General features: G+C 39.3%; 1 protein-coding gene and 1 non-coding gene across 5 annotated transcripts in view; both read right to left on the bottom strand.

Moving 5' to 3' along the window:
* The window catches only part of NIPA2 (NIPA magnesium transporter 2), a 28,666-nt gene extending 17,251 nt beyond the window's left edge, over positions 1-11,415 (bottom strand). The window contains exons 1-2 of one of the 4 annotated variants that reach the window (XM_075535399.1): positions 11,010-11,415; positions 755-985 (exon numbers count right to left, since the gene is read on the bottom strand). In XM_075535399.1, coding sequence (XP_075391514.1) covers positions 755-893 — 139 coding nt within the window. In that variant the 5' untranslated portion in view covers positions 894-985; positions 11,010-11,415. Of the gene's footprint in view, positions 1-754; positions 986-11,009 lie in introns of those variants that run through there. The other 3 variants (XM_075535401.1, XM_075535403.1, XM_075535402.1) reach the window with 3 other exon arrangements.
* LOC142431290 (U4 spliceosomal RNA) lies at positions 3,794-3,934 on the bottom strand. The gene has a single exon (XR_012780817.1). It is a non-coding gene; the product is annotated as a U4 spliceosomal RNA (small nuclear RNA).
* Positions 11,416-15,984: the final 4,569 nt, after the last annotated feature.

Raw genomic sequence — 15,984 nt, 5'->3', positions numbered from 1 at the left:
ATGATACTGATTTAAGATCGCTGAATTAGGTTTGTCAACAGAGGTAGCACAGAAGAAAGTGATATTTTCATTGTCAAAGTTATGTCTTCTCCGGTTTGAAACAGATCTAAAAGTGAAGCACAGGCAGGATGAATCACAGTCGTGATGCAATACTGGGACAGTAGAAGCTGTCAAAAAGAGGCAAATTATGGAGTAAAAGTGGGGTTCAATTATGTCCAGTCTTCCCAAAGAACATTCTGATTTTGTCAGTAATTTTTGGATAAAAAACCTACACCACCTGGAGGTTTACTTCTGAACCTTAAGTCAGGGAAGCTCTTTCTTTCCTGATACACTGAAATTATCTAAGAAATCTAAGAGAAAAGGCAGAATTCCCCTTAAAGTTGTTCAACTATCACAAATCCTTGTCTTAATTTTTTAAATTTTTTTGTATTTTCCTTCTCTGCAGGCCTATCAAAATCTAAAGAAAAGGCTAGATGCTAATTAGACATTGGTCCCTATTCCCACTTTGGTTAAAAAAAAAACCAACAACAAGCGGAACTAAAGGAGTGGGTACCTGGCTTATTTTAACGTCTCAATTTTTTAGTTTCCTAGCGAAAAAAACTGATCTAATTTCTGTAGAATCAGGAGTTCTTCCACAGTTCAAAGTTTTGAGCATACTCACTAGGAATAAAGTCAAGGGTGACTTCAGTTAACAAATCTCAGTATATACTCATATACTGATGTCTTATCAGACGCCACGTAAGACACAACTTACCTGCTCTCATAGAGCCTTTTTTGGCAAGCCGCAGGAGGCCCTTTTTCTTCAAAATGAAACTCCCTCCAATGAAAATGCTGGAGCTCATAGCCAATCCCAGACCAATATAAAAGTCATATTTTCCACGCCCTTGGTTCATGTCGTTTGCTACTTAAGAAGTTCCTGTGAACTACATTGATCACACCACAGAGAAATTGCTGATTCTGGAGCAGGAAGGGGCAGTCTTCAATTCTAAGCAAAAAAAATTAGAATGCGGTTTTTACAGAATGATCTGAAGAAGTCTCATGTAAGTCGGAATGGCACTCCTCTTATCTCCTCAGAGAAACATTTTATTGCTATTACTGATGACACACATACTCACTAAATTTAATGCCAATCTATTCCTTCATATGGCAATACTTAATGTGATAAAATTGTTAGAAATGATTTATAAACTCAAGTTTACTATAGAAAAAAATATCTAGTCCTAGATAACTGTCCACAGTAATAAAACTTTGCTGATTAAATTTTTACAGAAAAATCCAACCATAACAATATACAAATCTAACTTAAATATATAAATTTCACAATTGTGCTTTTTGAATCGATAGAAACTAAACATTAGTTTACTCTTAAGTTTTCATTACTTATTAGAAATATATATGGATTTAAGAATATGAAAATATACTCATTAAGGAGAATAGAAAAATGGCAAGAAGTTCTAGTGGCACAGTGGATCAAGCATCTGACTGCAAAGTACAAGGTTGACAGCCAGTTCAAACCCTGCAGGCGCCCCAAGAGAGGGAAATGTCTACTCCCACAAAGATTTACAGTCTCAGAATGGATAAGGAACAATTCTACTATGTCCTATAGAGTCACTTTAATTAGAATCAACTCAATGCCAGTGGGTTTATTGAGAAGGCAGATTTCAGTTATTTTGTTAGTACAGCCTGACAAAAGTGCCGATGAATGCTTACCAGAGGTGTGGGGCGTGGCACTAGAGCAGAGCACTCTGCAGGACGGCAGCACCAGAAGGCTCAATGAGTAAGGCAGTACGACTAGAACGGGAAGTACAGGACCACAGGAGCCTACAAAAACCTTTCTATCGGAAACCCATGGGGAAAAAATCTTTCTAAATACCCAGTTCATAAGCTCTGAGAAATGTAGCAAGCAGAGAAAACACAGTATGTAAGCTGATGATGATTAATAACTAACTGCCTACAATTTCCTGGTTTTAGGATCTTTAGTCCTCAAACTAATTTGTAATTCAGTTATGATCACTTTGACTTCATTAACCTAATTTTCCTTTCTCCGAGTGATGAGACCTTGCCCCATTAACAATGTCTTTGATCCGCCCTGCCTCTTACTTTATCCAACCCTACATATTCTGTATGTGTTTATGTTCATTCACTGACTGCCCGAAGACCGCTTTTGACCTTCAAGGGAGACATAAAACAAGGGCTAGGAAAAACTATGCTCGTAAACACAGCATCACCGGACTGTGTAGATACCACTCCAGGCATTAAAGTGGCAGCATTTTAATTTGTATGTTGTGTAGAAGATTGTGGTTCCCACATATTTCTTTTTCCTTTCTTTAAATTTTTGTGGTTGATAATGTATTTAGTAAAACAAATATTTCAACAGTTTTTACTTATACAATTCACATTAATTACATTCTTCAAGTTGTCCACCCATTCACAACTTTCCTTCCTGAGTTGTTCGTCCCAAATCAACTTAAAGTTCCTATCTAAGCTTTCAATTTATAGGTAGTTCTTTAAAAAGAACTATGCTCAATGCAGACCTTTTTACTACTTAACTAATTTTTTTCTTGTGAATTAGGTGCGGGCTTACACTTCACAGCATTTTTGTATTTAACAATTTAAACAACTTATCAGACCTTCCAAGAACTTGCTCACCTTTTTCTTTTTCTTCTCTTGTAGCCTTATCACTTTCTCTTTCAACTTAGCTAACAACATTCTACAATGTAGTCCTTGCTTTCCCTTCTCTCCTACCCCTACGTTAAAAATCTGGTTTTTTGTTATCAAAAATTTTTATCTTGAATTTGTCTTTTATAACAATGGCCTCACACAATTTTTTCCTGTCATTTTTATTTATTAAATACTTTTATTAGTGGTCTTACATCTCTTATCACAATCCATACATTCATCCATTGTGTCAAGCACATTTGCACATACGCTGTCATCATTTACAAAGCATTTTCTTTCTACTTGAGCCCTTGCTATCAGCTCATTTCCCCCTCCCTCACCCGCCCTTGATAAGTTATAGTTATTTTCATCTTATTACCATCCTCTGTCACCCTTCACCCACTTTTCCCTTGTGCATCCCCCTGGGAAGGGGTTATATGTTGATCCTTGTGGTCAATGCCCCTTTCTCCCTCCAACTTCTCCTAATCTTCCCGGTATCTCTATTCTCATTGTTGGTCCTGAGGGGTTTATCTATCCTGGATTCCCTGTGTAGTGGGCCCTTTTCTGTAGCAGTGTGCATGTTCTGGTCCGATTCAATTTGTAAGGTAAAACTGAGGTCATGATAGTGGGGGGAAGGAAGCCTTAAAAAACTAGAGGTAACTTGTGTGTTTCATCAATGCTATACTGCACCCTGAATGGCTCATCTCTACCTTACCTTATGACCCTTCTGTGAGGGGATGTCCAATTGTCTACAGATGGGCTTTGGGTCTACACTCCACGCCCCCCCTAATCCCCCACAGCCTCACACAATATTTGCCCCTTTGTAATTAACTAACTTCACAGAGCCTAATGTCCTCCAAATTCATCTATGTCATGATGTGTTTTACAGCTTCATCACCATTCTTTAATGATGTGTAACATTCCATTGAGCGTGTGTACCAACATCTGTTTATAGATGGCCTACTGGTTGGCATTTAGCTTGTTTCTATCTTTTTGCAATTATGAGCAGTGCTCACAAAAATACCTATTTGTGCTACTTCTGTAGGGTATATAACAAGTAAGGGATTGCTGGGACATAATAGTATTTCTATTCCCAGTTGTTTAGGATATGGTCATACCAGTTTGTTTGTTTTTTTCTCTGTAGAGACTGTCAAAAATTGCCAATGCCGACTATATTTCAAGTCGTCACGGCGGGGTATTGGGAAAAGTTTTCAATTAGCAATAATCGCGCCTTGGATAAACCTCACTGGCTACGATATTGCCACTGCGCAAAGCTACAGTCATACCAGTTTTGTGAGCAAGTTAAGAGCAATTGAAAGCTCAGTTTTGACAGACATATAATCCCATATCAGTCACCACATAATCTGATGCCTAATGTGAAGTATAAAACATAAATGAACAATTCTGCATCATCAGAGAAGTCTCAACTCCACATTGCTTAGCAGTGGCCATTTTGCTAAGTGTGCACGCATTAAAAAAGTCAGTAGAGTGTCCTGGGTGAAGGGCAGGGAAAAAGGGAGACAGGATTATCTCAAGGGCTTTCATTTCAAGTACATTCTGCTCGTGAGGTCCTCACAGGATGGCACTGTCACCCTATGGTCACAGGTTTACAATCCCAACAGACTATAAAGGCTCCAATCTCAACACAACCCCCTTGTTTTTGTTTTGTTTTGCCTTGACTCTGCTTGGTGATGTGGAGGATGAAGGAAAAAGACGACCCAATTGTGAGGATGGACAAGTCTAGGCAGTTATACAGTCACTATTACTTGGAACTGACCTGGTGGCACCTAGCAATAACAAAAGCAATTTGAAAATTCAGAAGCCCTGGTGGCTCTGTAAGTCGTGTTGGGCTGCTAACCATAAAAGGTTGATTGTTCAAAACCATCAACTGCTCTGTTGGGTAAAAATGAAGCAGTCTGCTTCCATAAAAAGTTAGTCTCGGAAACCGTGTGGAGTAATTCTACTCTATTCATAGAGCTCTTTAAAACCCTTTTTTCTTTTCCATTTTATCTACTTATTATGGGAAGTTTCAAAGACAAAAGTATAAAGAGCTCTTTTCTTTTTTTTAACTGATTTTCTAATGTTCCCAGTTGGATCAATCACACATATAGAGCTTTCTAGAGTATAAAGAAGTCAGGCCAGATCTTTCCTTCACTTCATCTACTTCATTTCCCGACAAAGATTATTGGCTCTCATCAAATGACCTTCCTTCCAATCTCGTGGACTGTTAAAACAGTAGCTTCCCCTTAGGGAATTCAGATGATTAAGCACTGAGTCACTAAACAAAAGGTTCAAAGGAAGGACTGGCCGGCTGCTTCTGAACGCTGCCAGCTTTCTGATCCCTATGGAGAACTTCTACTCTGCACACGCGGAGATCACCCTTTCTTTCCGATCCCTATGGAGAACTTCTACTCTGCACACGCGGAGATCACCCTTTCTTTCCGATCCCTATGGAGAACTTCTACTCTGCACACGTGGAGATCACCCTTTCTTTCCGACCCCTATGGAGAACTTCTACTCTGCCTCAAAGGCAAGTAACCACTGCCTCTACTGAGAGCCCACTCTCAGCTCAAGGTCAGGCACATGTCAGGCTGTTACAAAAGCATTTTCAACCACTCCCAAATCCCATTATCTTTTACTCTATTTTTTCTACATATTTTTGAAGCCTTCTTAAACATCAAAATGTAACTATCAATTTATCCAAGCTTATCCTAAAATAAACTACTGAGTATCCAGGAAAAAAATTCCACACAAAAAGCACTCATTTCAAAAACTTTTGGAAATGGACAGAGGTGATACTATATGAATTGTACACTTAAAAATGGTTAAAATGGCAAACATCTGCTACGTGCCTTTTACTACAACAGAATCTTAAAAACAAAGCAAACACCCAGAGATGAGGAGGAGGGTAGGTGGGAAGGTACTTATTTATACTGGTAAACTTGATTCATAAAAGCCTTTTAAAATTAGATTGGATTTTTTTGTTTCAATTTGGTCCTATTTGTTCACTGGTGGAACTATATACCAGTTGTGGGGTATATGAGTGTGGCGGGGGAGGACGACAAGCAACATACACTTTGTAAGGCTTTAAATAATAAAGCAGTTTACAGGTACTAAGCTAAGTAAATGAATTATCTCATTCGACCTTTAACCTAGGATATCAACCTGAGGGCCCTAAAGAAATGCATTGATTCCTTATTCTGAAACCTAGTAATGTTCTGCTTCCATTTGGTGACCCAAACTAGTGGCAGTTCAGAAAGCTGTCACAAACATATTTTTTACTCTTTAATTAGCCATAAAGCAGGACCAGGCTTAAAGACAACTAAACAAGTAAACTTGCTAAATTTCACTTCAATTAGGTTCCCAAAGCAGACATTATGAGCTGCAGTAAGCAATTTATCCTTTTTTACTTTGTCGAAACAGTGGAAAGCCCACCCCAACTCCTATTGTTGCTTATGGGAGACAATCTGTTCAATAAACAGACTCCCTACATCCTACGTGCCAGACAATAAAGTTACAAAGATGACCAAAAGGTCCTTCCCTCAAGGATTCAACAGATAGATTCTAAAATTAACGTATTTAAATTTTAAACTCTTAAGATTTCCATTGTTTATTTTATAAACATTTATAACTTAATTTACTAATATTTACAAATACCTATGTGGACTACAGGATGAAATAAATATATCTCAAAGAAAATAAGATGAGATTAATTCACCTACGTCTACAATGTGGAGAACATGTAATATAACTAAATGGATTGGCCTTCTGAAGTCTACAGGGAAATCGTAAGTTAACTCTGGCTTTGTAAAATGGCTTAGAGTAAGAAACACAACCACCAAAGTTCGTAAACTTTAAAAATCATACATTAATTGTATGTATATTTGTCAAAGAGGGTAACTAACTTGTCACACGGCTGGTATCACCTCATTCTCAGCCTTCTGCCCTCCCTACTTCGTCAAGCACCAGCTCACTCCAGTCTCTCAGTCTCTGTTCAATCTACTCCTTGGTGTGTTCAGCAACCATCAGCAACCTAATCATGCCTGAGTGTCATGCGTGCCACGAGTGTCAGATGGACTTCACTTCTAAATACAGCCTCACATGTGCTCAAACTAAACCCTGCATCTCTGCTTCTCTCTACCCAAATGGACACAGATGAAGTCAATGCTAACTTACCATACACTGTATGTGTCATTCTCCTGCTTAAAATTTAGAGTGGCGGCCCATTCTAAACACAGCCCAAAGTAAAAATTTTGTAACCCGGTAATTAAAATCTTTCCTTATGTGGTCCAACTTGTCTCTTAAATGTTACTTTCCAATAATCATATACTTTATTATACAAAAGGCCAACACACTAATCTATTTCTACTTTCCCCCTTCCATGTTTCTGTTCACACTATGTGTTTCAACTGAAAAGTGCCCCGTTCAAAAGGCGCCTTCTCAATGAGCCTCAGCTGAAACCTACACCCCTCAGATGTACCTGTGGCTCTCTTGGGATACTTATATTTCAGCCTGTATGACAGCTATTTATGTACATAACTCATAAACCCTTCATTGAGCTCCCTGTAGACAAGTGTTTATCTGAGTTACACAATCCAAAGACATTACTGGGCATTTACTATATTCTAGAACAGGGGATAAAACAGTGCATAAAGGACAAGATCCCTGCCTGGTGAGATTTACCTTCCATTAGAGGTAGTGCGTGGCAAGGCAAAGCAAAACAAGTGAGATCTTCATATGGCATTAGGGGTTCCTAAAGTTCATGTTTCACTATATTTCAATTGCCCTTTTCAAAACCTTTCTGAAGTCTTCTCAGCTATTGGAAGATGGTCAACACTACTATAAAATGTGAAGTATGTAAAGGGGTTTTGGGGAAGGAGGACTTTAGTCTTTTTTAATTACAGTGCTTAACAGACCTCACTGAGGAGGTAACACAGACTAAAGGCTTAAAAGACTTGGGAGAAAAGCAGTCTTAAAAGAGAAAAAGCAAGTGCCAAGGCTTTGAGTTGTGAGTTCATCTGCAGTTTTTCTGGAAAAAGTCACTGTGGCAGACAGTGCTTCAGTAAAGGTCAGTAGGATGCTACTGAAGGGTAAGATGGTGGGACCATAAGCAGCCCATTGGCTCCATAAAAATCTAAAGAACTTGAAACAATTCATTTATTTTACCAAATTCTAATGTATTTTAATCTAGGGCTCTTGTAAAAAAAATGATATAGCTGTTCTACTTCAAGCTTATTTACACAAATACAATTAGGCACGCACAAATGCTTACGGCTGGGTATGAGAATGAGGTTCTACAACAGGCAAGTCTATCCTGTTCAATTATCAAAACATAGACCAATCAAAAATCCCCATCTTGATGTTTATTATCTTCTAATGAAAAGGGAAAAAATGTCATAAAGTCAAATGTTTTTAATACAAGTGAACTATGTTTTATACTGTGTATCTTAAAAACAAGTCTAACTCATTCTTAATACTAGGTGCCTACCTAGGGACTGCTGAGTGGTTTGCATGCACTCTTTCTAAGGTACACAATAATAAAATGTCACTGCAGCACTGTACAGAGAGCAAACCAAGAGGTTACAGCGTGTAAGTAAACTGTGAACACCAGGACTGCAAAAGGCTACGGATGAAAGAAGCTCAAAATCCACGTGCAGGGTCCACAAGTAAATCAAGCCTCCTGTGAATTCCCTCTGACCAGTTGAGGGGCGTAAAGAGCCTTGTTATCAGACAGAGCATTTGAAAGTTGATTATGGTGCCACAGTTAGATTAAAATATAATTATCTTAGTTGATGTCCATCTTGACCCAATAAAAAGTTGTTTCAGTTAAAAAAAAAAAAAGTGAAGAGGCAAAACAAGTAGAGGAAGCCTCCAGTGAGTCCCCTCTGACCAGACTAGGAAGTGAATAGTCTTGCTATCATGCTGGAAGGCAGATTACTGAAGATTCAGTTAGGTTCAAATTTGGTACTTTATCGTTTGAGTTCCCTTTGACCCATTTTAAATTTGTTTTACTTTGTAATATTTTCTGCTTTTCTGATTTTTTGTTTTGTTGGTCATTTTTTTTGTTATTGTATGTTTTTCTGTATATAAAATCCAGGATAGGTAAGCCTATTGAAACAGTAACTAGATTAACAGTTTCTTGGGGTATGGCAAGGAAGATTGGAGGGAAATGGAGAGCTAATAACAATGAGTACAAGAAAAAAGAAAATGTTCTAAAATTACGTGTGGTAATGATTGCACAGCTCTTCTTGATGTGAATAAACTACTGAACTGTATGGTATGTGGATTATATAACAATAAAACTGTTTGTAAAAAGAGCACGTACTAATAACACCTCAGAATCCTGTTCTAAAAAAATAACACAACTATTGGAAAACTTAAACTTCCAAACCTAATTTTGGATTCTTTATTTCCACATGCAATTATCAAGTGTTTATTACTCCAGTCACAAGCATTGAGCACTTATTTAAATGAAAGTCCCAATGCTAGGTTCTCTGAAGGATATAGTAATGAATGACAGTTATGACAACATTTAATCCTTACATTTAGAAAGTGCTTCACTCTTCATAGAGAACTCCAGCATAGATTGTTGCTGTAATCCTCATATACCGAGCAAAACAACTGCCATCGAGCTAACTTTGATTCTTAGAAAACCTGGAGGACAGAGTATACCTGCCCCATAAGGTTTCTAAAGCTACGGTAGTTTTAAAAACAAAACATTTTATTGTGAATTTGGTGAAGGTTTTCATGGCACAAGTTTTTTCATGTAACAGTTCATACAGTGTTGCACAAGGATTGCAATCCTCACAATGTAACATCACTTAAACCACTTCCTGTGCTTTCTATTTTTATTGCTCCCTCTTTCTGACCCCTTTCTGCCTTTTGAATTTTGTCCTCCGGCAAATGCTGCCCTTTCGATGTCAATGGATTGTTATTCTACAGAGTATGTGCAATCTTACTTACAGATTTCTGTATTGTTTGGCTGAACATGAACCAGAAGGGTGAATTCATTTCCAGACCGAAAGAGTGACTAAGGCCTGTAATCCACAAAACTAGTAAACCTGGTTTGGTTTTTTTTTAAAATGATTTTGAGCTTTGTTCTACATTTTTCTCCCACTCTATCCAGATTCCTTTATTGTGATCCCTTTCGGATTAAGATTCCTTTGTTTATAAATTTAAAACTTTTAACTTACATGTAAGTTTAGTAAGGTCTTATGAAAACAAGCCTGGAGGGAAGGAGGGGAATAAAAAAAAAAGCCTGGAAGAATATGACTTATTCATTCCTATCTTCTTCAAAACTACCCCTTTTCCCATCTAAAAAGTTTTTAAACCCTGGCAGAACAGCTCCAGCCTGAAATAAGAAATGCAAAAATAGGCAAAAAGGCTGAGTTACTGGCTATCACACTCATTATTTTTACAAACTGTCTGAAACCTAACCAAATGTAGCATGTGCACAATACTACGTTAATAGCTGACAAGAATAAAACAACGATCTGTTCTCATATTCTATTTTTTAAAAGACATATAAGACGTCTAGAAACACAGCAATATATAGTCCCTTATTAAATGAAATAAAAACCTAGAAAAAGCATGAATGAAATCAAAACCAAAGGCAAGTATATGAAGGTAAGCCACAAGGTATAGAATTCATACATACACAAGTTTATTTCTAAGAAAATGTGGTTAAACAAGTCTCTTCATTTAGTGTGTCTACTAACAAGTGCTTTCAGTAATAACATGTCCTAGCTCCGAAAACAGAATTTTGTGTGCCAAGAGAAAACACAATTGAGGTCAAGGCTAACACCAAAATTTTAACAAAACTCAGTGGGCAGCTATTTGAATCAGTGAAGCTTTGCAACCAGTTTAAAGAATGCTTCCTCTTGTGGCTGCCCAAACTGCCATTTTGATATGGTGTCCATGAAAGGCAGCAGAAGTCTTCAGGGAAGGGTTAAAAGATGGTAACTCACCTTTCAGGTGTGTATAAACATAGAAGAGGCTACGTCAAAAAATAATATCTTCATATTTTGATAGTTTTGCTCAGTAAAGGTGTTATGATGTTGTAGCAATGCTTTTTTAAAATTACCCTGCTATATTTAGATGTGTGTAGTTGTATGGAGACAGATACAAGGATTCGGTGGTTTTATGAAAGTTGGAAAATTAAATAATTAGTTCAAAACTTTGCCTTGTAGCAGCCTGACATGGCTTGTTGACCTGTCAGATAATACCTACACCGTAGCTGGCACCGTTTTCTGAAAGCCCTCGCGAGAAGAGGTGGCTGTTCAATGCACTAAGTATGTGGCACGGGCATGGCCCACGCCGGGTTATTGGGAATCTGAGAGAATTTAACTCACGGCGGGGTTCCTCGGAACACGCGCAGCTCATTGTTCCCGAGGAAGGAAACAAAGCCAGTCGCTCCTGAGGGACCCTCCACCGGCCCTAGGCAGGCGGGCCGGCCCACAGGTTGGCCCTCCGAGCTCGCCCGAGGAGAGGTGCGTCTTCGCCGCGTGGGCAGGCGGGCCCCGCACTGCCACTCGCGATCAGGCCGGGTCACCGCGGGCCGCACCTCCGCACAGAGCCCCTGGGTCGCCTACTCCTCCGCTCGCCGAGCTGCCGTCGTCCTCGCCACCCACTAGGAAGTGCAGGCATCCCCCGTGAGTGAGCGCTGCGAGAGACCTGCCCGGAAGTGCCGCTGGTCCTGCCACTGCGGAACCAAGGACCTAACCCAGCCCCGAAGAGCCTGGACGCGGCTAAGTGACGCCAGGAGCGGCGCGATGTGCGCAGGCGCAATCAGCCCGGAGAACCTGGACGCGGTAAAATGACGCCGACGGCGACGCGACGTGCGCAGGCGCAGTCAGCCCCGGAGAACCTGGACGCGGCTAAGTGACGCCAGCGGCGGCGCGACGTACGCAGGCGCAGTGGGCGCGCGGAAGGCCGACCGTGTGACCCGGCGTCCGCCAGCGGGAAGAACGGCGCGGTCGTTTGCTTCCTGCTTCCGGAAAGATTTACAGTTCTAGACCAACAGAACTTTGTACAGTGATAGCTGACCAAGTCCTAGCCTAAACTACCATGAGGAAGCAGCTTCGGTGAGCCTGCTGGAAGATGAGGCCAAGTGAGTCCGAAATGTGAACCTAACTACTCCAGTCAAGCCACAGACATGAGAACCTGGTCAAGTAGCAGATCTGCCCAGTGAACTAGATAACTGACCCATGAGTGAACCCAGCTGAAATCAGCCAAGTTCAGTCCAGATCAGTAGAACTGCCTAAGTGACCCATAGATGTATGAGAAAGGACAAATGGCTGTTATCTTAAGCTACTCATTTTAGGGTTGTTTATTTGGCAGTAATTGATAAAGAAGCCAACAGAGACCCTTGGAAGCAGAGAACAGTTGAAAGCAGTGGTTCGTTCATATGAACAGGAACACTTAGAAAAGGAAGCTTACTAATTTAGCCTAAAATGAATTTGCTTTCTGCTCATTTCCGCCAGTGTTCTAACCATTCCAGCTAAGCCTAGCCATATCTAATCAGCTTTCTCTTATCACTGTACCCACAGACTCCTCTAAATTCATTATCCAGTTCTCTCACCTGACAACTCATATCACATAGTGTGTCATCTTTGCATGTTACTATACCGTGCTAGTAAGATCCAGGCTCCTTAAACACCCAAATCACTTTAGTTATTTAAGTGCAAATTTTGTACAATATATGTGCTCAAGCCTGATCATGACATATTTATAAACTTTTAGAAATTTAAAATGGTACAACTATTGGAAAACAATTTGGTAATTGCTTAAAAATATATACCAACCATACTATCCAGACAATCTACCTCAGTAAAATTTCGTTTCTTGTAATAAATTTCATTTCTTGAAAGCAAAAGACTTGTAAACATTCAACAACAGCTTTATTGTAATAATAAAACATTAGAAACCCAAATGTTATCAACAGGTGAATGGATTTTAGAAACTATGGTATATTCATACAGAAAATATTACTCCACAATAAAAAGGAAGGATATATAGATGTCATTATATAGGTGCCATAGGGTTAGTCCCAACTCTTAGTGACCCATTGTAAAACAGAACAAAACACTGGCTGATCTTGCGCCATTCTCACAATTGTTAAGTCTGAGCCCATTGTTGCAGCCACTGTGTCATCAAGGATCTTCCTCTACCAAACATATCCTTGTCCAGAGACTGGTCTCTCAGGAGAACATGTCCAAAGTACGCGAGATGAAGTCTTGCTATCCTTGCATCCAAGGAGTATCTTTGCCAGCACCACAGTTCAATTGCATCAGTTCTTCTTCAGACTACCCTATTCAATCGCCAACTTTTACATGCATATTAGGTGATTAAAAATCCCATGATGTGAATCAAGAGCACCTTAGTCCTCAAAGTGACATCCTTGCTGTTCAACACTTTAAATAGGACTATTCAGCAGATTTGCCCGATGCAGTCTGTCTTTTGATTTCTTGACTATTGCTTCCATGAGCATGATTGTGGGTCCGACAAAAATGAAGTCACTGGCAACTTTGAGCTTGTCTTTCTCATGATGTCTATAGGCCAGTGGCAAGGATCATGGTTTTCTTTGCATTGCGTTGCAATCCATATTGAAGGCAGCAGTCATTAATCATCAGCAAGTCTTTCAAGTCCTCACTCTCAGCAAGCTAAGTTGTGGAACCTACATATCACATTGTTCCTGAGCCTCCCTCCAGACCTGATGCCATGTTCTTCATGCAGCCCAGCTTCGCTGACTCTGCCCAGCATCTAGATTGATGAGGTATCGGGAAACAACCCTGATGTACACATCTCCTGATTTTAAATTATGTGCTATTCTCTTGCTCTGTTCACACAGCTGCCTCTTGGTCTATGTACAGTTTCTGCGTGAGTACAATGAAGTGTTCTGGAATTCCCAGTCTTCTCTATGTTACATATAGTTTGTTATGGTCCACACAGTAAAATCCTTTGCATAGTCAATAAAACATGGATAAGCATCTGATGATTAAATTTTATGTCAAATTGATGGACCTGTGTGGAGTGTGGAGGTATATCAATCTCAATCAGGACATAGTCTTTAATAAAAGATGCTATGGATGGCTTGCTGTCCTGTCTTTAAGGACTTTCCTGCGTGATTAGGTCTTATGTTTCACATCTAGGAACTGTTGGTGCCTACCATGTTCCTGGGCCTTGGATCCCCAGAACTATGCATTCCCTGCCCTGTGTTCTAACTTCCCACTTCATCTGCTACACACAGCTGCATATGGCTAAGGGCCTCCAGCTAGCATGTGAGCCATGGATTTGAGTTGAATGGGGCTATCTTGCTATAAGAAATTCATTTTTTATATAAAGTTCTTTATTACACATATGAGTGTCACTCGTTTTGTTTCTCTATAAAACTCAGCCTAGCACATCTCTGGTATTATTTGGGTTCAGCCAAGAGCCATGTAATGTCAGCAATGATATCCCTTGTTCCACATTCTATTTTGAATTCAGCCTAAATTTGGGTGCAGTGCTGCAACCAGTTTATAATTAGCTCTATCAAAATTTGCTTCCATGTGATATTAATGATATTGTTTGATAATGTCCTCATTTTTTGAATGACCACACATATGGGCCTCTTCCAGTCACTTGTGATATAGATGAGTACTTCAGTGTTTCAACAGCTTGCTTAAACATTGGACTTGGTATTCTGTCAATTCCTGGAGCCTTATTTTTTGCTAATGCCTTTAGTGTAGATTGGACGTCTTTCTTTGGTCCATTGGTTCTTGATCATGTTTCCTCTTGAAATGGTGAAATGTCACCCAAATCTTTTTTGTACAGTGGTGTTGTGTATTCCTTCCATCTTCTTTTGATGTTTCCTGCATCATTCAATATTTTTTCCCATGGAACTCTTCATAGCAAACCTATAGAGCAGGGGATTTTCCAAATGGAGCCAAATTAGTCACAAGCTTCCTTGTAAGAAGGGCAGAAGTTTCAGAGTCAGAGAATGAGACTTGAGGATGGAAGACTGGTTAGAGAGATGCGACATCATCACCTTTGAAGTTGGAGGAAAGGACCTACCAACTAAGAATAAGGACAGCCTCATGGTGCTGAAAATGACAGGGAGAGACTCCTCTAGAGCCTGCAAAAGGAATGTCATCCTATCAGCCCTTTTTGATTGTAATCAAGTGACCTTCAGACTTTTAAGTGAATAATTGTATTGTGTTAAACCACCACGTCTGTGATAATTTGCCATAGCAATTATAGAAAACTATTAAAGTGATTAAGTAAATCAAATTAAAGGGAAGGAGCAGATCATGAGATTTCAAACAGCTTCACTGATTTATCGTGTCTGTTTCCTGACTGGTAGCTCTACTATCCTGTTTACCAAGGTCTAGTTCCAATACCAATTCCTTCAAATTTCTTGAGCTAGAATTAATTTCTCTCTTCTCTAAACTGAAAATATAGACCAAGGTAACTAAATATTTTATTTCTATTTTTTCTTGGCTTCAGGTCTCACCTCTACAACTCAAACCTTTGAGATTATTGTGTGAGGTTCAAAATATACAATTAAATGTGATGGATATTCCAGCAAATATGCTGACAACACTAACAACATGGGGTAGGGAGTTGTGCTCAACAGAGAACAGAGCAGAAGTTCCTTTAAGGGCAGGGTATTTAGGTATACAGCTAACACTCAACAGTCACTGTCCTTGGCCAGCAGGTAAGCAAACAATCTGGTGGTATCCAACCAGGGAATTTTTTGTAAACAATTTTACATTGTGGCAAAAATGTGTATGGTAAAGGTTATCTATATAAATATTTTGTGGTTTCTGAAAATGTTTGTTTCTGATTTCTGTGTATATACTTAATCAAACTGAGGAATTAAGTCTATCTGGATATAGCTCAGGAAAAATATTTTTGCTCAAATGAACACAATCCTCAGTTAATAAAAAGATTACCAGAACACTAAGAAAATAAAGAGGAGCCCTGGTAGTGTAGTGGTTATGTGTTGGGCTGCTCACTTTGAGGCCAGAAGATCTAAACCACCAGAAGCACCTTGGGAAAAAGATGAGACTCTACTCCTATGAACAGGCTGTCTTGGAAATCCACAGGAGGTAATTATACCCTGCCTCTAGGCTCACTATGCATTCACATAGACTCAATTGTAGTGAGTGAGTGAGAAAGAAAATAGAGCATTAGAAAGTGTTATGAACCTCTAGTTTCCCAGGGGTTTAAAATATTTATATAAGATATTATATATATCATACAACTAAAAATCATGTAAAGAGTTATATTAAATGAATCAGAAAATTAAACACAATCATTTCATTGTATCAGGAGGTAATCATA

Source organism: Tenrec ecaudatus, chromosome 17 (genome assembly GCF_050624435.1).
Source record: "Tenrec ecaudatus isolate mTenEca1 chromosome 17, mTenEca1.hap1, whole genome shotgun sequence".
NCBI lineage: Eukaryota > Metazoa > Chordata > Mammalia > Afrosoricida > Tenrecidae > Tenrec > Tenrec ecaudatus.
This window is presented reverse-complemented; position numbering and strand designations above follow the sequence as displayed.